Source organism: Urocampus carinirostris, chromosome 1, assembly GCF_059441175.1.
Source record: "Urocampus carinirostris isolate Australia breed hairy pipefish chromosome 1, RoL_Ucar_1.0, whole genome shotgun sequence".
In the NCBI taxonomy this organism is placed as follows: domain Eukaryota; kingdom Metazoa; phylum Chordata; class Actinopteri; order Syngnathiformes; family Syngnathidae; genus Urocampus; species Urocampus carinirostris.
This window is the reverse complement of record NC_142349.1, coordinates 50,967,104-50,988,584: the sequence shown is the minus strand read 5'-3', so window position 1 is coordinate 50,988,584 and position 21,481 is coordinate 50,967,104. Positions and strand designations below refer to the sequence as shown.

General features: G+C 38.4%; 1 protein-coding gene and 1 pseudogene across 2 annotated transcripts; one reads left to right on the top strand and one right to left on the bottom strand.

The window, feature by feature from the left end:
• Positions 1-1,065: 1,065 nt before the first annotated feature.
• carhsp1 (calcium regulated heat stable protein 1) lies at positions 1,066-20,442 on the top strand. Of its 2 annotated transcripts, none has more exons than XM_088344235.1 (5): positions 1,066-1,233; positions 15,929-16,037; positions 16,168-16,276; positions 19,537-19,659; positions 19,794-20,442. In XM_088344235.1, exons 2-5 carry the CDS (start codon positions 15,971-15,973, stop codon positions 19,954-19,956), a joined length of 462 nt encoding a protein of 153 aa, XP_088200361.1. In that variant the 5' UTR covers positions 1,066-1,233; positions 15,929-15,970; the 3' UTR covers positions 19,957-20,442. The 2 variants fall into 2 exon arrangements, with proteins under 2 accessions (XP_088200361.1, XP_088200369.1); XM_088344243.1 differs by lacking the exon at positions 1,066-1,233 and adding an exon at positions 14,089-14,194.
• LOC148375071 (U2 spliceosomal RNA) lies at positions 15,227-15,341 on the bottom strand (annotated as a pseudogene).
• Positions 20,443-21,481: the final 1,039 nt, after the last annotated feature.

Below are 21,481 nucleotides of genomic sequence, written 5' to 3'. Positions count from 1 at the left end.
ATGGGCACAGAATTTGGTGCATTCCTCCCCATAATCATTCAAATATGTTGCAAAATCTTCCACGCCCCAGTAGACTCGATAGATTGAGTCCCAAAGTTGACCGCTCAGCACCTCCAAAACTCTGAAACTAAAATTAGATGGATACTTTATTCATCCCCATAGGGAAATTCACATTTCCAGCATTATCCTTGTATTAAAAATACAAAATAGGAGATATAGAATAAATAAATACCTACTATAACGTGTAGAATAAAGAGCATTTAATTTTTTTTTTACAAAAAATGGACACTAAAAGTAGGGTAAAATATGCAAATGTGGTGTTGAGGTTTATTGTAAGCTTTTACTCCCCCGGGTGGAGTTCTAGAGCCTCATGGCATGAGGGTGAAATTGTCTCTGCCTATGCCTATATAACTACAGAACTACATTTTCTGTAAGCCTCAAAAAATGAGTCAAAATGGGAAAAAAGGTACCGGTGGTGTTTTGCCGAGAAATGCATCCCTGCCGAGATTTGCATCCCCTTGCTACTATAACCACTTTTACCTCGTTTTATCTCACTTTTATATCACTTTTCGGGAATGTAATGGCGGACATATAACATATAACAATTTATTGTCACTTTTAACAGCAATCAAGCACATTCATAACCAAAACCACTTTGTCTTACATTTGTTGGGAATGTAATACAACTTAAACCATTCCGTCTTTGTATTTGTTGTGAATGTAATCGAACGGTAATGCACACCGGATACAAATCACTTTTAAGCAGGTAACATGTTTATTTTGCCTTTTTCTATTCAAATCGCTCGTATTGAAACTGTTATGCACTCTACGATAAAGCTTATTTCAGCATAATAAGCTTTACGGTAGAGTGCATAACAGTTCTCAAAAAGTGGTTTGTATACTGTGTGCATTACCGGATGCATTTCTCGGCATAACACCGGCTCTCCCAATTTGAGAAAAAACGTCTGGCATTGAATGAGTTAAAAAGCCCGCTAGGCTGCGTATGGCCCGCGGGCCGCAGTTTTCTAATCCCTAGCCTAACGTCACTGCCTAGCAAGCACCGCCCATCGTGTAAATTAGTGAGAGTGCGGTGCGGTTGGAAGTTCCTGGATGGTTTCAAGCTCAATGTGGATGAGTTACGAGGAAGCAACAGAACCTACTCGACACAACTTAGGAGCACAGAACCAGAACAAAGGCACATTTGTTTTGGCCGCTGCTACGTGAAAGGAAACGGTAAGTGACAGAATGCAACCGAATCCTGAATTGCTATCCACTTTTGCTCTCTTTTGGACTTAAGCACTGTTCGTTCTCGACAATGTATCGCCTTGTTTACTTGTGCCTGTGTATTGTATTGCATTTATTCATTGTTTCAAAAACTCACTGTTCACTTTGGGATAATCAAGTACTACAAGGTGAGCCTCTATATGCTGATAAGAGTCTCATTTAAGCTCGTTATTGTTTCTTATTATGAGTGCGCATTTGGCATTTCATACGTCGTGGAAAATCTAGCTTTTAGAAAAAGAGTTCATCATATTACATTCACATACCTGTCAACCTCCACGGCTCCATGCCCTTACAAATTGTCGTATTTTCCCTTACAAAATACAAAATAATCTTACACCATATGTTTTTTTCAAACGTGTTTATGTAGTTTAACATGTTGTATTGTACATGTGTTTCGTTATATCAAATATATTGTTAATTAACATTTTGTTGTGAATTCCCGAGTTGCGCGACATGAATGAGGTTTATTATAAAAAAAGTTAAATAAATAAATAGCTTGGACGTTCACTGTAGAAGGAAAAAATACATACAAATATAATTAAGTGGAATAATACATTTTCTTATTCAAATTATGAATTCATTTTCTGTATTAAATTATTGTTGGTAATATACTGATTAAAAGGATAACCACAAACCTGTCTTTTTTCATTTTCTCATTTTATACTTCCTTTTATTCTTAATTTCTTTATACAACATAATCATTCGTAATATAATGTTTCAAAACAAGTGAGCCGTTTGAGAGCCGGCTCTCTTTAATGAGATGAGCCGAAAAAGCCGGTTCTCTAAAAAGAGACGGACTTCCTTTCACTACATCAAACCGCTTGCTTCGTTTGCAACGAAAAAAAACGATACTTTGATAGAGGTTTCCGCGGCGAAGTCGTTTGACTTGATTGATTTGCTGTTTTGTGATAGTCGGTTTATACCGGATGGTACCCATAATTGACAAATTTTTTCGTACATCGTAGACGTCTTAAAATTCATAATAAACATACTTTGTACGGCAAAACTGTACAGGTTGACAGGTATGCATTCAGATTCAAAATATTGTCACTGCCCAAGGAAATTTCGTCAGGAGCACCCACTTATGCAATGATTAAAATACAAAATCCACAGAATAAATCTCCATTTATGTGAGACTGAAATACCGATTATTAGTGTCAAAAGGAGGTCGATAACCTATATTAGGAGCCGATATTCATTTGCTATTTCAAGCTTAGAAAATTAAAACAATTAATAATGCTAAAAGAAACAAATAATATTTTTCATAAATTCAAAGAAACCTTTATTAGCTCTCTGAAACTCCTTTACAGTAAATAAATTAGAACTTCAACACAGCTACCATTTCACTTTCAAAAACAGCGCAGGAAATACAATTAGGCTTAGGCTTGGCAGCAACCTGCATAGAGGTGCATAAAAAAACCTAAATAGCTCCCTCATCCATCCATCATCTGCACTGCTTATCCTCAATAGGGTTGCGGGGGTGCTGGAGCCCATCCCAGCTGTCTTCAGGCAGTGGGCAGGGGACACACTGAACTGGTTTCCAGCCAGTCGCAGGGCACACAGAGACAGACAATTCACTTGCTCATTCATACCTAGGGACAATTTGGACCGGCCAATTAACTTGACATGCATGTTTTTGGAATGTGGGAGGAAACCGTAGTGCACGGAGGAAACCCACGCAAGCACGAGGAGAGCATGCAAACTCCACACAGGAAGATTCGATCTCATGACCTCAGAACTGTGTCGCACACACGCTAACCACTGCAACTCCGTGCTGCCCTAGCTCCCTTATTTTTATAATAAATAATTAAATGTCAATACAACCAACATGACTTAAATTAACTTAAAACAAAATGTGCAATAAGCTATGGAAATTTCAAAGGAGCTCACAAATTGAAGTGTGGGCACTCCTCTTTTTGAGCAAGATTGACGAACTAATGTTATGGTAACAGCTCATCACTCAGCCTTCCCGTCAGCGTGCTTTTTATGCTCACTCTCAATCGCAACCACACACTCCTAGTGGACGAACGTATGTCATCATTAGAGCTAATATATCAGGCTCCACCTGAACATGCTTCTTTAAAACAAGTTACCTACACTTTTTACCCCAATCCTTAATCACATACACAAAAGTGTACCAGACTTTGTAAAATCTCAATATAATCAGTAGTCTTGATTAAAATGCATGTCAGGACTCATGAGTTACCAGACCTGCTCCTGTTTACTCTGCTCTAACATTATTCTTCCTGCTTTATTGGCTCCGCCCCCGGTCACTTATCCAATCAGAACGCACGGGGTGTGTATCGTCCGAGACAGAGGGAAAGAAGAGAGGGAGGGAGAGGCTCAGCTAAACAATTGACCTGTTGGAAAAAAAGCAGATACTGATATCTGTCAAACTCCCAAATATTAGTACAGTATCGATAATTGGCCCGCCCGATAATCGATGGACCTGTAGTTGAGTTACGAGTTGTTTAGAAATATCAACAGCAAAACTAGATTAAGCACTGGCTAAGTTGTGTGCTTTTTATCCGGGCATAGCTAAAAATGAAGAAAACATAAACCACTAATCAGCAAAAGTAAACAAAATATTAGCACAAGAACAGCTCTACAACATCATGAAATAATACATAAACTCACGTCCAAAGGAAGTAGACTGAAGCAGAGGCTTTTAACTGCCCTCCCCTATTCATTTTTTTTCTTACAGGAAAAGCGTATTGTTAAAGGGACAGTGTGTAGTATTTAGTGCCTCCTGGTCGTACCCAAAACCCTCATTCATTAAAACACATTTATTTGAATAATTGTCAAAAATGCTTGATTAATCATACTAATGTTATTTTTTATAAATATTTATAGGTCAAGAAATATATTTCTTTGACATAGCGGAATCCATATCTAGTCCGCGTATATCTGGCATCTTGCTGCAATGCTGCGCTCATTTGGAAGTGGTTTACATTCGCAGTAGACAAAACGGTGCCATCCAGTGGTCAAATATTACACAATGTTCCTTTAACCTCATGCAAAAAAGGCACTACTGAATTTTAGTTTCCATTTTTTTGTTTTGTTTCATGCATTGGAGTTAGAAAGCCTGTGTCAGTTTTTCATATTTTTCTGACTTATTTGGATATTGGAATTATTAATATTCAAAATTCCATAATTTCACCGCTGGTATGCGATAATGGCCTTAACTACTTACATGCCGTCTTTGTACTCTTGTGTTTTTGTAAATATAAACTAACTCAAGGGGGTAGGGGTTGGAATATTCAATGATCATGATACTTCCAAGTATCGGATCAATATGCCCTGTATATATTTACTTGGATTGGATCAATATTAAAATTTCCAGTATCGCCCACCCGCATTAGTTGATATGTATCTGCTCTGTAGAAGACCGTTGAATATTTTTTTGATTAATTATGAATGAATTACACTGAATTTAACAACAACAGTTATTTCAAAATATAGCCCTCACAAGCATAATGTGTATCAGTGTTCCCAATAAAAACGTCAATAGAAGCCGTGCTCAGGAGATTTGTTTTCGTTCAATATAATTGTTTGGTTTGCCTATCACCCTACGTGAAATTCATAGAAAGTATGTAAAGCTCAATAATTTCCCTGGTATGACCTAATCTTTTGGAACACTGACGTTGTTAGATAGTTGGAAAGGAATACCCATAGGCTTAAGGTAGGTAGATTTTCTCTTAAGTACAGGTGTCTATGCTTGGTGGTGCAGTGGGGTAATATTTTTCACAAACTTCGACCTTGTGTAAAGGCAAAATTAAAACAAATAATGTTTCTTGACTATTTATACAGTATTGTACATAGTGTTTAAGAGATTAAATTGCACACAAAAAAACATTGAACTCTTACAAACTGGTAAAACTGTTTGCAGCACTAAGTGACCATTCGCACATTATCTACAACAGAAATGGATGCAAATATTTTGCTACAAATTTCACCAAATGCTTGCACATGAGGTGCACATGACGCATTGTCACTAAAGTCAGGTCTGGCTTTGAACTGACTTAATTTTGTTCAATGCTACACATACTACATACAGAAGTGCGACGTAATATAAAATGTCAAAACTATTGTGATTCTGAAATCGTGATGTCATGCTCGCTTTTGCGTTTTTGGTTTCCGTTTCTATGTTTTAGTGTAGCATACCACACTCCATAGAGAAAAATGCGACCAACTTTCAACAATCATGGAAAATGCGAAAATGAAGAAAAAGCCTGCTTCAAGTAGATAATAAGTACATTATTACCACCGGGCAAAAAATGGCGAGAAAAAAAAGTACCGTATTTTCCGCACTATAAGGCGCATCTAAAAGCCTTTATTTTTTTCAAATGCTGACCATGCGCCTTATAATACAGTACGCCTTATATATGGATCAACATTAAGTCGCAAAGTCTTGCAACTAAAGCAAGCAGCCGGCTACTAGATTTTCCCCCGAAGGCGAAGTCGCCCGCGGTGTATGCTGGGATTTATATACCGGCGTTTCATTTCCTTACCAATGTGTCAATCATCATTTGAATCAGTCACTATTGGCTAAAGTTATTCGGAGGTAAAGAGGGCGGATCCTTTTTATCATTTACAGGCTCGCATAGGCCAAAGGGGCGAAACAAAGCCTGCAATTGGCCGAAAAAGATGAATGTGAATCACAGGTTGGGTTGCACTACGGCATAAAGGAAACATTTTTACTATTCTGTATTTGTAAATATTTTACTCTCCTGGATTTACTACACTCACGGTTGTAAGAAGACAATTTTCCCCCGAAGGCGAAGTAGTCCGCGGTGTATGCTGGGATTTATATACCGGCGTTTCATTTGCTAACAAATGTGTCAATCATCATTTGAATCAGTCACTATTGGCTAAAGTTATTCGGAGATAAAGGGAGCGGATCCTTTTTATCCTTTACAGGCTCGCATAGGCTAAAGGGACAAAACAAAGCCTGCATTTGGCCGAAAAAGATGAATGTGAATCACAGGTTGGGTTGCACTACGGCATAGAAAAAACGTGTTTTGCTATTCTGTATTTGTAAATATTTTACTCTCCTGGATTTACTACACTCTCGGTTGTAAGAAGACCATGGTTACGCGAAGGCTGCAAGAGAACTTAGGTGAGCTATGCGGATTTATATTTTTCCGGTATCTTGTTTTAGAACGATCTTGATGTTTCTGTGATCAGTCTATTTTTAAACTAAACTAAATTCAATTCAAAGTGTTTATTGTCATATGCACAGTAAAGAACCCCGTTTCCCTGCACAATAAAATTCTTACTTTGCTGTCCACACAGTTGCCAGCAAAAAATAAAATGGAAACTAAGAAATGTTTGTTTGGTGACATCGTACGGACACCGGACACGTATTTGCTTCTTTGCAAGCTTTCGGAATGTTAAGGGGGTAATAAGTTTGACTGAACTATCTGACTGTTTTTTCGACGTTCCCATTGTAACGCCTTATAATCCGGTGCGCATTATGTATGGTAAATATAGGACCAAGAACTATTTTATGGGGGTGCGCCCTATAACCCGGTGCGCGTTATAGTGCGGAAAATACAGTAATTTCATAACAAGAAGAGCAAGTACCTTGTTTTTTGTGAGGAGATATCCATTCAATTCCAGTGCTTAATTCCAACTGTCCCCATTACTCCGTATCATCCAAAAGTATTGCTACATATAAAATCCTATGTATTGCTCTTCATTTTTGTTTGTAGTATGATCTTTGGATAAGGTGGTAGAAAAGAGTATCATACATATTTGCAAATGTATAGCATGCATTTGTATGTATTTTTGTTTACTGTTAAGTTAATTGACAAACACTTTTTTGTTAAAGCGTATTCTGTTGTTTTGTGCACTATTTTTTTCCATCTTTCCAAAACTTGGATATTTGATTAAAGAGGAGGAAAATAAAAAAATCCGATTCGTTTAATTTGGAAAAAAAATCCATAGTTGCAGCCCTACAAAGTAACATGAGTGTAGTCTCATCTGTTGTAAATGTTTTCAAGCAGATGAGCGGGCTGCAGGGAAACCTTGTTCTATCATGTTTTTACATGAAACATAAAACATCAGGTGGTTTTGGTGGTTTGACACGGCCTCTGTGAGTTTACGAGTTTGTCATGACTCTTCGAGTCACACAGATGAATTACGAAAGGTTGAACTGCAATAACAGGCTGAATGGCTGGAGGTTGTAATCAAATGCCTGCGTATTCAATTGATGCGTTATATTCTTTTTTCCACCCACCCACTGTACCATGTGCGGGGGTGGCATATGATAAGTCAATCTACTAAGCACACCAGTTATCACATTACTCTCAAACTATGCAACACTTCTCCACTTTTTTCCCCGCAACACTTTTTCAGTGGTGTGGGGGAGCAGCGCCATGACATTTTTATTGCATATGTATTGGCATAAAAATCCATTTATTCATCAAGGAGCTGAATAATCAATCCGATGATTCCCGGTACATAATTGTTTAATTACTAAGGGAGACGCTGTAGGCTCCAGCACCCTTTATAATAAAGATAAAAAGGTTGAGAAAATGGGTGGTTGGACGATATTTTCATAAAAATTGCAAGTATTCAAACTTTTAGTAGTGTTGGTTACTTTGCATTAACGAGTACAGAAGAGTGAAGGGTTTCTACTGCTATTTGTTTTCTGGCAAAAGATAGTTCAGGTTGCTCGTGTCTTTGTTGAGAAGAACACTCAAGTCTCCGAAATATGATTGGAATGTCTCCTGGGGGCATATATTTATTTTCTCACTATGTAGTCGGAACTTAGAGTTCAATTAGATATTTTAAGAGGCAGTTCCAATAAAAAGACAACAAAATAGAATAGTTTGAGTCAACCTCCACTGCAATAATAGGAATGCTGTAAAAAGAAGAAAACAACAACACATTACTTTTGACAAAAATATACTTATACTTGAAAGTGTTGCATTTATCATTCAGACACCATTTTCTTCTTTTCTTTAGTTACATTGTAGATTTTATGTTAGTATTGATTACATTTTTTATGGCGTCAATAAATTATTTTTATCATGGCACCTTGTATTCCACAAAGTTTGTCTGTGTGTAGTGAAAAAAAATCGATAGTTTTCATATTTAAAAAAATGGTTCGCGTTAGACAAGACTGCGCGTTATACACAATCAATATGATATACTTTACATATTATATATATTAGATCCTCACCAATATACGTCCCATTACATTTGTCACCACAAATTGGTTAAATTACTAGATCACCTTCTTTCTATTAATCTATTCCTTTAATTTCCGGACTATAAAGCTCACCTGATTATAAGCCTCACCCAGTACTTTTTTAAAGGAAAACCCCTTTTTGTACATGCATAATGCGCACCTGTCTCTAAGCCGCTTGTGCCCACATTGAAACATGAGATATTTACAGTGAAAGACGGAACACAGAAAGAGTTTTATTGATATACGATACCTTGACTCCTAACGTTCCGACGGCCCGCCGGACATTGATAAACAAATACGTATCAGTACGATGTCACCAGTCACAATATATCATGCTACATATCTTAGGAAAGCTAAAACTATTGGGATTCAAGATATGATGACCCTTTCAAATGTACTCATCAGAAACAAGATACCGCAAAACAGGATACCCGGCGTAACTCACTAGTACGTCACCTGGGCCGTCTTCAACATTTTTGAATGTCCGTGAAAATAGCTTCATTACATTAAGGACATTCCATAGAATCCAAACGCGTAAAATATTTAAGTACTTTAAATCTCATGATAATGCCGACAGATAAATAAAAATTCGCCCTAAACATTTCCGCTTCATTGGACGTTGGTTCTCATAATCCAATGGATTCACAACATTATTTCCATTTATAAAAAAACTCGTATTATTATTCCCAGAACGGTAATGAGCTCTCCCCTTTCGATTGATACCTTCCAACAGTCTCACGCTTACCTTTACTGCAGGCGCCCCTGATGGCCTTTAGGAAAGAATGCATAAATTATCTGCATCATTGCATAAGCTGCAGGGTTGAAGGCTCGTGACAAAAGTTGCTGCTTATTGTCCGGAAATTACGGTAAATATTTTGTCTGTCAATGCTTTCCTGCTCTCACATCTGAGCAGAAAGAACATTATTATGCCTCAGACACTGCCTGCTTTCTTTCCCTGAAACACAATACAGGTGTTTCTTGTATGAAATAAGCTTGTTGTTGATATTAACCAATTTCACACTTTGAGTCCTGCTGTCATAATCATTACTTGTACATAAAAATTCAAAGCACAGGAAATCACGTTACTTATACCAATTTTATGCATACAAAGGAAACAAGGTGTAAAGATTAGTTTATATTGTCTGAGGGGATGTGGTCTGACGCATGTTGAGGATGAATCATCGTGATGCAGGATCAGGACCCTCATCTGCACTTGCGTCAACACAACCCATTTGGCCTTCTCCATGCTAACGCCACCCACTCACACTTTCAAGCTAACAAAGAGCACATCAAAATATTCTGCTTGACTTTTAAGTTCATGCGCTCGGCCTTAACGGCTCAGACCCGACTGCACAGCGGATGCGAGTTGGCTTCTTTCACATGCCGATGCACTCAAGTCCTTAGATACATCCCCCAAGATCACCACAAGCTTTGTTCACGCAATGTTATGCAACAGTAGTCCTTTTGATGATGACTTCACTTTCTTTTCAGAGTATTAAATATGCTTGAATGACTTTTCTGACTGTTTAGATTCTGTGCAACGAATTACAAAACTGATGAGGTCGCCACCGCTGCTCTAAAGAAGTACAATTTGTTGCCTGCAATATTGGGCGCGGTACTGAATAAATTAATCGAGACATTCCATATACATTTTGTCTTCTACCCGCCTAAAGATTTCCTCCATTTCTGGGTAATGTCCAGAACGGTTTCTTTTTTACTCCAGGCATGGTGTATGGCAAAAATAAATTTACAAATAAAAAGACGAAAATTCAGCACTCTTATAGTGTAAATTCTGTGCTCACGTTTGCCCCATTGATTTTGTTGCTACGGTAAAAGCCACGCCTCCTCCCCACGCGCTCTACCATTCGCTATGGTGGCACACAACCAAATATGTGCATATAGACTGACCCACTCGTTTCAATTTCTTGGCCTGGAGAGGAATGTGCACCACCAGGCTGTACTTGCCCAAGACACATCACAGGAAATGGTGCTCCCATGAGCCTAGTGGTTAAGGTAACCCAATACGGATTAGATGTAAGTAATATACGATATGGAGTAAATCTTAATACCAGTAGGCAGAAATTAAAACGGTGCCTTCGTAACTGTATTCAGTTATGTTTTGTCGCTAGATATAAAAACGTCCACCCTTTGTAGGTGTTGGAGGAACCTTCAAAGAAAATTGGAATTCTTGATCTGCTTTAAAAAAAGTAGTATCAGACCATGTTGTAACAAGAGTTGAGTTACAAAACTGAAATAATAACGCGTTTCAGTAAGTATGTTCCTCTGTAATGCATTACTCCCAACCCAATTTTTCAGGGCACACTGAGCGCATGTTTGTGTGCATTTTGGGGCCCAAGCACATTAGAATAACATGCCTTTGTACTCTTGTTGCTTGTCCTATTGGTTATTGCGGCACAGCCACAATTGCTGCCTTGGTATGCTAGTAAAACCCATAAAGTCAGGATGGGAGTTGACAGGACTTCCTGCTGCACAAAGAGGATGGTCACATTCAAACAATTCAAGGATCTCACCTTGGTCATGACATGGGAAAAATGTGATTTCAGGTCTTTATGAAATGTACATAGTGTTCGAACCTTAAGAAACACTGAGAGCACATGGTGAACTGAGACAATGGGAATGTTTACATGCCATCTATGTTTGGACCAATTTGAATAATCAGTTCACATGACTTGTAAAAAAAAAAAAGTTATAACCCCTTTTGAAAGGGGACAGGACGGGTGACTCAGTTTCACAAATAGATGTTTAAGCATTTAACTTTTGACATTAAATAAAGGCTTATTCTACCATGTATTTCACCTCAATCAATGAAGTAGGCCATATTTTTCCTCCTTGCTCCAAAAATGTCCTTCTACTCTGTGTCATGAGTGTACAAAATATGCTTGTAATCGCCTGTCAGAAGCATTGACTCAAATAATAGGTGTATGGATGCAACGTTGGCATTTCCGTCGTCCTGAGGGAAAAGAAAAAAGTCGCAGGAAAATTAACATTTTGAGATGATGCTTGTTTAGCAAGTTAGCTAGTTTTTGGCTCCTATAATTTGTTTCTCTACTACATGACCAATGTCTTAAGCAGCATCAACAAAGAAGAGAAAAATAACCAAAGTAGAAATCAAGCTTTAACAAAGAGTACCAAATAAACTCAATGGGTTTACATTCAGGGATGTCAAACTCAGTTTGGCTCTTGGTCCAGATCCAGAATTTCTGTTTTGGATATCGGAATATTGCGATTTGAAAAAACAACTATTCCCTGTATGTAAACGTTTGTATGTAATAGATACAACAGAGCCGCTAAATTGCCTCTAAGAATGGAGATTTGTATTACCGTAATGTTTTCATTACTGTTACAATTTTTGTAATGGAATAAATAAAGTATGTAAATATCCCTTTAAATGAAATGCATAAAATATATACAGAAAAACACTTTAACTTGCACAAAATCCAATTCATTTCTTGTGAGGTAGAAAAGCCTTCACTGGAATGCATATTTTACAAAACCATAATCTTTGGCAATACTTCACACCTTTGAAAATGGTGTAAGTTATTTGCGTGCATATAACACTAACTAATTATTTCAATGTGACCCTGATTGGCCCTCAATTGGCATTTTTCACTGCTATGAGCCTGTTTGGTTGGTTGTTTCCCCTAGCATTTGGTGCTGCTTAGTTTTGTCCAAGATCGAAATCATCCCTTAAACAGTTTTGCACTCTGACTGGGCCAAAACCACTTGCTGTTCAGGTCCTGGCAAAAATCAGCAGACTCAGTAAAAAGTTTATTTTTGTGTTTTGGAGATTTAAAAAAAAGAAAGAAAAAAGTTATCCACAAACGTTATAAAATAAATTAAGAAAGGTTACTTTTGTGCCAAACAGGCCTTAAACAATATGTGAATGGGTTTGCTTTGTTTTTCTTCCCACTCTACTTCTTTTTTCAAACTTTGAACACAGTTAAAATAGCTTTGACTGTGTGCCTTTTCAAATTGAGGCAGTAAAATCAGCAGATTTCTGAAATTGCTCATCCTTCCTGATGAGTGTGTGTCTCTGTGTGAGTTTTCATTCAACCCATTGCCTGGTATTTGCTGTATCAGTGGGGTCTCTGCTGAGTCTGTCGCGGGTAATTTGGGAATATTCCGCAACACTCAGGTGGTGGGTGGGTGTGTGGATTTAGCGGTTTTTTTGTAATCCTGCATTAGCTTCAGTGGAAATTCTTTTAATATTTACTGATAGTCTTCTACCAGTAAATCTGTTCTTCCTCTTTTCATGTGTTGACATTTCTGTTATCATTACATTAAACTTGTATGTTTTACCGCCACTTTGTTCTTTTTATGATTCCAAATTGTCTATGCCATATATCAATTTTTGTACGTAGGAAAAACATAAAAATGAAATATACTGCGACGTATAATTAACTCCATATGAATCTCCTTAAGTTCATTTATCCCAAATAGCATACCCTCTGTGCGAAGTCTGCTGGGAAGTGCGACATTAACCCCGTGACCTTGAGGATAATTGATTGAATAAATGAACTATTTTTGGGAGAATATCAAAACTGATACCATTTTGGTTAATCATTGCACTTGTAGTTTTAACCCTTAGCATTATGCCACATTATTTTCCTTCTGCCATTGAAGTGCTTCCTATCTTACAGAGAAGGTATTTCAACAGCCATGAATTGAGAACTCTGTCATTATTGCCCAGAGAAGCCGTAATCCAATCATTGTGGTGTTTATTGCATTAGGAGGCTGTGTTGTTGGGAGCGCCGTCCTGTATGCCCGCTACTTTCTGTTCTTTCGAACTAGAAAACCTGCCTAGTATTTAGTTCTGAATTTGAACACCAGTTGAGGTGTGATAATACTATGAGAGATTACCCTTACACTATTTTTTCCATTGGCTGTATGTTTATTGTACAGTTGTTTAGTTTGCATTTGAGTTCAGTTTATATTGACACTGAAAGAGTTTTTGATAAAATATTTTGTGGAATTACTACACTGTCTGCTTTTTCTGGTGGTGTGCTCCGGTTTATGTCAACCCCAGATGATAGGGGCAGTTTTTTTTTCTTAGCAGTCTGTCTCCAAATCCCCTGCCCTCCCCTTCCTGCCCTCATCAGGACACTATCTTGTGGGTCCAGAGCAAGCCTTGGTTATCAAAACACTTCTGCTTTAAATTGTTTGCACACTATATATTTAGATGAAAACAAGTTTTTGACATGGAGCGGTTAAATATACATGCTGAAAATAGAATGCATGTTTTAAATTAGTCCCAAAATGTCCTTTTTGAACAAGACGACCCTTAAATCATTTCAAAGTGATTGCACTGCAGGTTTATCACAACATTCTCTTAGGAAATGTCTTGTGAGCTGATTTTAAACTGTGGTCAAGTTGCATTTTTTTTTTATTGCAATGGTACAATCAAATGAAACTCAAAAGGTTTAGAAAAAAATACAACCAGCTTTGTCATGTGAAAACAAAACAATCAACAGCTTGTAAATGGGTCATATTGTAGGGTCTCATATCTCCTTTTACCATCAGAGGGCCCCAACTGGGGTTTGAATTGAGCAATAGCGTCTAATCACCACAAACCTGTGCCCAATTATCGCGCACCCTTTAAAAGGACATTTTAATCTGCTCACGTTTTTGAGTCATTTCCTTTTTTCACACCATCCATATCACCATCACCTTTTTCCAATGTCCGCCTGATTTGTGAGTTTTTTGTTTCTGGTTCTGACAGTTTTATGTTTGTTTTTTTTGACTGGTTGCTTTTTTGAGCACATTGCCTTTTCCTGCTTTCTGTGTTTGGGTTCATTGCTAAATTGACACCTATCTTGCCACAGTAAATTCAAAGTTGTCTGTATTTACCATTTGTGAATAGGGTTGTTCTTAGGGAATGCCAAGTGTTGACGTTTTTAAAAGATGTTAAAACTAAATAGATTTAAATTGAATGCCAACCCTTCATTGCTGAACTCCAGACAATCTCAATTTACTTCAAATGGAATGGAGCATTTGCTTTGGAGCGCATTGCAGGGAACATACTTATGTCTGGACATACGTTGTAAAATGGAATCTTTTAGACGCCAGAGTTGTATGAAAATCACCTGAGAGGCTAAAAACACACTTAACTTGCATTTTTTCACTATTTTGCACTCCTGATTATAAGGCGCACATTCATAAATTAGTCTTTTGTGATATTTTTTCATATGTAAAGTCAACCGGATTATAAGGCGCATAGAATTAAAACTACAGTGCAGGGTTATGGTTGCACTGAAAATGAACAATTGCCATATTTGAGCATTGTTGGATCTGTTTAAATGTCACTGATCACAATTGAATACAATGAAAATTGAACCCAGATTGCAGTGGGGAGAGTGGGTTGGGTTGGGGGTGGGTTTTTAAGGGTTATTGTTCTTTTTTCGTTATTCATTATCCATTATCCGTTATCGGTCAGTTCATAATACGCTACAAAGCCTAGGAGCCGGGACACTTACTCTCAGCCAAAAGGCCAAGCTAAGGTCCTAGCCCTAAAGCCTTCTGCGATCATTGCAAATGAATTTCACATTAGCGGGTGCCTTCTGGGGTTTGGGGGTTTTTAAGGGTTATTGTTCTATCTTCGTTATTCATTATCCATTATCCGTTATCAGTCAGTTCATAATACGCTACAATTCTAGGAGCCGGGACACTTACTCTCAGCCAAAAGGCCAAGCTAAGGTCCTAGCCCTAAAGCCTTGCTGCGATCATTGCGAATGCACCGTTCCCGGAGGTACTGCAATACCGGGCCGATGCGTGGAGTGGACAGAGCAAGCTCTTATTCCATCTCCGGATTGCAAAAATCAAAGATCATGGCAAGAGGTAATGTCCTACCACCATCATGGACAGTGCACACCTCCAGAACCACAGTTGACATCGAAAAAGGCCAAGCTAAGGTCCTAGCATTAAAGCCTTGCTACTAGTGCTGCATCCTCGCCACTATACTACTAGGGAAACAGATGATCGGCGGCTGTTGCGTAAGTTGCGAGACCTTGCGATTTAATATTGAGCCATATATAAGGCGCACTGTATTATAAGGCGCATGGTCAGCTTTTGAAAAAAATTAAGACTTTTAGGTGCGCCTTATAGTGCGGAAAATACCGCATATGGAGTAATTTGGCCGTGCTAAAAGATCAAATTAGCCTGGTGGTTAGGATTTGGCACTCTTGCTGTTGCTATCCGGGTGTGATCTCCGTTGTCATACAATTTGTGGTCGGCGATAATTATTGACCGATCAAAAAATGCACAAAATATACACCAGAATGCATTTCCAATTTTTTCACACATAATGGACACCAGATTATGAGGTGCACATTCAAATTTTTTGACATTTTGGGTTTTTTGGGTGCACCTTATAAAGTATTTGGATTTACTATACTGAGACCAAATTATATTTTTGTCTTGTCCAATTAGGGTTTTTTTAATTCCTGCACTTTCCTGATTTTGCTTGGCACAATGACCTCTCAGGAACGAGCAATGACCCCACCGTTGAACTCCAACCAACCCAACGCTGAATTAAAAGGTGCACATAATGTGTTGACATGGAATGAATGATATGTTCTTTCTCAATATTGTTTGGTTATGTTAGGATAGGGTTTAGTGAGGGATTGTGTTATGATGTAATGTTGCTTTTTTTCCCTCTTTCTAATCAGAGACCCTGAAGCCTCCAGCTTGCAGAGACCGAGATCGCTCACCTTCGCCCATCCGGGCCTTCAATATCCCCAGCCCAATGCCCACTCGCAGGAACAGAACCTGCTCAGCGTGAGGGCGTACACACACACACACACACACACACACACAGAGTTTGCTTTATACAGGGCCTAACCAATGTGGATTTTACTTAACTTTCACATATCCTATTTCCATGAACAATAGACGCACATAAAAGTCTCAGATTTTCTCAATTTGTGCAGAGCGCCCTATTGTGTCGTACGTCCTGAGATTTTGCTCCAAATATTAATTCAATCCAAAACCCCACTTTACCTCCATTGAATGATTTTCGTGTTCTTGTCCGCTATGTTGTGTGGATTCCTACGCTACGCGGAAGATTATGCGAACTGAGCAGCCGCGAGAGGTGTGTTTCTATTCGACTCCCCTGCAAAATCTGACTCCCCTTTGCGCACTCGGCTTCCGACAGAAAGTGTGTTGCCATCGTAGTCTGTATAATGTGTTTATGAAGGAATATTGATCAGCATTATTAAGATAAAAAAATGATTGTAGTCTATACGAGTTTATTAAGACATATGCAAACGTCACCAACTCTTCAGTGCTGAAAAACATAGTTCCTACAAAGTCAGCTTTAAGCACAACAGCAGTGGTTGCAATAGAAGCTACCAGTGGCCTATCGTGCAGTGGGCGCTGTGTATGCGTTAAATACAGAAATAGTACTTGCAATGGAGACTGCGTATTTTACACGGTGTGTCCTATGGTCATGGAAATGCGGTAGTTGAAATCTGTTAACTCATTTATTGCGATTTTGCTCACCATGGTGATTGCATTCCTGCGAACGTGCACGAAACGTCATCCCTCTCTCACCAGACAATGACTATGGGCCTCGTTCATCTTTAAAAATAAAAATCCTGTTGTAGCGTTAATTGTCTGTACGACACACTGAATTGCTCGGTACAGGAAGCAACACTAGGAAGTTGGGCTTCCTACGTTTTGCCACTCAGGGACAATGCTTCTGAAAAAGTATTTATACATTATAGCATTGAATGAGTTAATCAAAGAAATGTGTTGTCATAAACACAGGAAACAAGTTACACTATTCAATGAATTACCATATTTTCTGGACAATGAGGGGTACCTAAAAACCCCAATTTGTCCAGAAATGTAAGAAAAGCACGCCTTTTATCCTATGGTTGATAAAATTGGAAAATGCATACAGTAACAATGGTGATGCGTTACTATACAAGGTTTAACAGTAAACTACTGAATTTGTGCAGTTTTTGTGCAATAATTGATCAAATCGATAAAAGTCACTGACCTAAATAACAAATCGTTGTACAGTAGCGATGAGAGTGCAGACACTTTACCACGAGGCCACCAGTGGTACAGATTGCATATGAAAAGGCATTAGAGCTTATCTCATTATCGTATTTTTTTTACTCATGGTGCGCAAACTGCTGATTTACATGGTGCCTTGTGTTAGGTTAAACAGTCCATCGACATCTTCATTATTGAATGCTAAATATTGGAGGAAACTGTCTTTTGAAAAAGTACTATACAAGATCTCCTACGTACAAATACAGATTAAACGGCGTTTTTGACGCACAGGCGAAGAAGTATAGCTGTCAAATATTACAGACTGTACCTTTATGATTGTCATATACAAAAAAATTAAATACACCAATTATCCTTTTTTCCCTCCCCGGCCTGCCATACCCACCATACAAAACAGTAATTTTCTAGCTTTTTTGGATGATATCATGACACAATAGTAACAATTGAAAAAAGGCTATCAGGAAGTGTTGAGGTCTTGATTAAAAGCTTAAGGGGCCTCTAGTCTGTGCTATAAGCAGTGTTGAGCATGTTACTTTTAAAAAGTAATTAGTTATAGTTACTCATGAGTTTCAAAAAGTAACTCCGTTATTAACTAGATGACTCTGTAGTAAAAATAACTAGTTACCAGGGAAAGTAACTTGAACCGTTTCTTTAAAAAAAGTTGTTGTATCTCAAAGAATTTGAAATTTTCCGAGCAGTATTCGAGTCAATTGATTAGAGAAGAATAGGTTGTCTTTTAAAACCCTTTAATGTATATTGCACCTTACCAGCAACAGATTTATTTGACACTTTGTTCAAACTATAAACGGCAGACAATATAAAGGGAGTTTCATTAATTAAATGGGTAAAAGGAAACAAAAAAAAGACGCTAACAAAAAAAGGTAAAAGAAATAAGAATAAACCTAACATTTTATATAAACACATCAACATTGAAAAACACAGTAAATTGAATTAAGCTGTTTATACGTCTACAAAAAAAGATATAATACATAACAATTATAACAAATTTAGAGTCAACAACACAAAATCTCCCAAAACTGCATATAGACCATTAAAAACAGGAAAAGGCGTCTCTGAGGGAACCAGCTGTTAATTGGTGGGGAGCCGACTCTTGTGAGTGACCGAAAGGAGCTAGCTCGTAGAGATGTTTCGTTTGCGAACGACACGAGTCTGTTGCCCCACCAATGACGACGGCACTGGTGCTGTCAAAAAAAATATAGGGCTCACATTTTTGGCGAATGAGCCCTCATTTGCCTTTTTCTTTTAGAGCATTATTAAATCTTATTCATAATCGCCAACTAAATATATGGTCGTCTTTACTTTGGATGGTGACACGATCCGAGACGTAAACAACTCGGAGAGCGGAGAACTTCTCCGCTGAAAACGGAATCAAGAGGGCACGCCACCATTGGCGTAATGCACCGCTTTGGAACGCCGGTAAAGGCATTGTAAAGGCAGCAAAAATAACTAGATTACCCCATTCATTCATTATCTGCACCGGTTATCCTCAGTAGGGTCGCGGGGGTGGTGGAGCCCATCTCAGCTATCTCCGGGTAGTAGGCAGGGGACACCCTGAACTGGTTGCCAGCCAGTTACAGACAGAGACAGACAATACGCTCGCTCATTCACACCTAGGGACAATTTGGACCGGCCAATTCACCTGACATGCATGTCTTTGGAATGTGGGAGGAAACCGGAGTGCCTGGAGGAAACCCACGCAAGCACGGGGAGAACATGCAAACTCTACACAGGAGGTTAGATCTCATGGCCTCAGAACTGTCCCGCACACGCGCTAATCACTGTGCCGCCGTGCTGCCCTCTAGATTACCCCATTACTGAAAAAAATGCCATTACGTAATGGCGGTATTTATAACGCCATTTTCCCAACACTTGTCGTAAGTAACTGAAATCCAAACTTGTATTCATACATCTGTACGTGGTTAAAGTTTTACTTATGTATGGTTGATGACTTTTGCCACTTCTGCTCACAATCATTTTCGTCTTTCGTTTCTCAACAGAATAGCTCGTGCTTCTGAAGGTCCGGTGTTTACTGGCGTGTGCAAATGTTTTTCCCGCTCCAAAGGTCACGGTTTCATCATTCCTGCTGACGGGGGCAGCGACATCTTCGTCCACATCTCAGAGTGAGATGCGTATTACTTAATCGGCAACTTTTGTCTTAAGATTGAATTTTATGAGAATGATCCTTGCGCATATGTCAATTTAGGAAAAACAAACTTTGTTGCCTATCCTGTGTGAAACCTGTTCTGCGTTTCAGCATCGAGGGGGAGTATGTGCCCGTGGAAGGTGACGAGGTGAGCTACAAGGTGTGCGCCATCCCTCCCAAATTCGAGAAAGTCCAGGCGGTGGAGGTGACCATCACTCACCTAAAGCCGGGTACCAAACACGAAACCTGGACAGGAAACGTTGTGAACAGCTGAACGTTTGAGTGCTGCCTTACATGTATTGGATGATGACGTTCCTAGCCTGAAGCACGCATTTAGTGGAAAGTAAAAGGGAATCATTGCTAGCTTCTTTTTGGTAGGCTGTCTACTGCCCTCTGGTAAACGGATGCTGCAAATAAGAAAAAAAAATAAACATAGTCGGTATTGATAGGTGTATAGGTTTATTTATGGTAGACATACTCAGAGCACAAAATGTGTGTTTAAAACCAAGAGTGCTATCTTTGAAGTTGTGCTTTATTATTTCATAACTTGCATAGCTTCATTGAGGTCAGTGCTGAAATATTGTGGCTTTTTTAAATTCATGACGGAATTTCTGGTCTGCCACAAGCTGTTTTTTATTTCAACCCAGTGAACACTGTGCCTACTGACCCTGAAACTTATTGTACCGATGATATTTTGTCTGTATTTGATCATATATGGTTGGATATATTGAGTCTATTAAAGATTTCTGCATCTAATTGAGCTTTGCCTTGTTAATCATTTCAAAGGCGTATGAGGGTGCGAGTGATGACCAAAAAGCAACAATGGTGACCATAAAACTGGATATGAAAATTGAATCTGAATTGTGACAGCATAGCAACAACTATTACACTAAGTTGTTGTTAAATGTTTTATGAGTCAATGATAACAAGAATAGTGTCGACCAGTGAAGCTAAAAGGACATTGCGATGTCCCGTCGCGTGTTCTTTTTCGGGACCAGACCGAATATTCAGACTTCGGAAAAATAAAGCTGGGGAGAAGCAATGCAGTTGAGGACATTCATTACAAAGTTTCAAAATAAAAAATAAAGTGCACTCCGGACCAATTGATGGAGACGCGTTCTCCCACCAAAAGGCATGCAAGAATGTTTCGGCTCCTCTCTTATAGTAAAAAAAATTATACATGCAGCATTACAGACACTCGGAATTCAGACCTCACATTACAGAGCAAAAAAAGGAACTCCCTTTACAAGATAAGTACTGCATATTGCTGAGTCTTCAAAGGTGTAAGATAAGACCATTGCTGTGAACGTACACTGATATAAAAGAATACATTCAGCAAGTAAATACTTCACTAAAATGTGTGGATTAATATGATGTACTAAAATTAATTTTGTGATAATCAAAGTTATTTAGTCTGTGATTTCTAAATAATAAATTAAATATAGCTAGAAAACTCTTGCGATAGTGACAACATACTTACTGGCCTATTTTAATAATCTAACACCAGCCAAATTGTTTAAGAATACACAAGGGGGTTGTCTCAAGAAGTTAAAGGACAGAATTTTGCGTTTGATTGCGGACAAAAAATACCGTATTTAGACCAAAAGAACAAGCACACTTAGTCTTAGATGCAGATTTCTTAACCACTTAAAAGATAAACCTTGATGCAAGCTGAACATCCAAACGCTACCGTTTTTTTTAATTAATCTCCGTAAATGTGGATTTGCTGCCATGTCTGTCCATATAGTTAAGGACCAGTATTTAAATCAAGTGGTTTTCATACACAATGTAAACTGCAT

Bases quoted from the DNA above. Each gene is read 5' to 3' on its own strand.
- carhsp1 (XM_088344235.1), top strand. From the start codon at position 15,971: ATGACCTCTCAGGAACGAGCAATGACCCCACCGTTGAACTCCAACCAA. The intron at 16,277-19,536 runs GTGAGGGCGTAC...GTTTCTCAACAG, and splicing joins AGGAACAGAACCTGCTCAGC to AATAGCTCGTGCTTCTGAAG. The intron at 19,660-19,793 runs GTGAGATGCGTA...TCTGCGTTTCAG, and splicing joins ATCTTCGTCCACATCTCAGA to CATCGAGGGGGAGTATGTGC.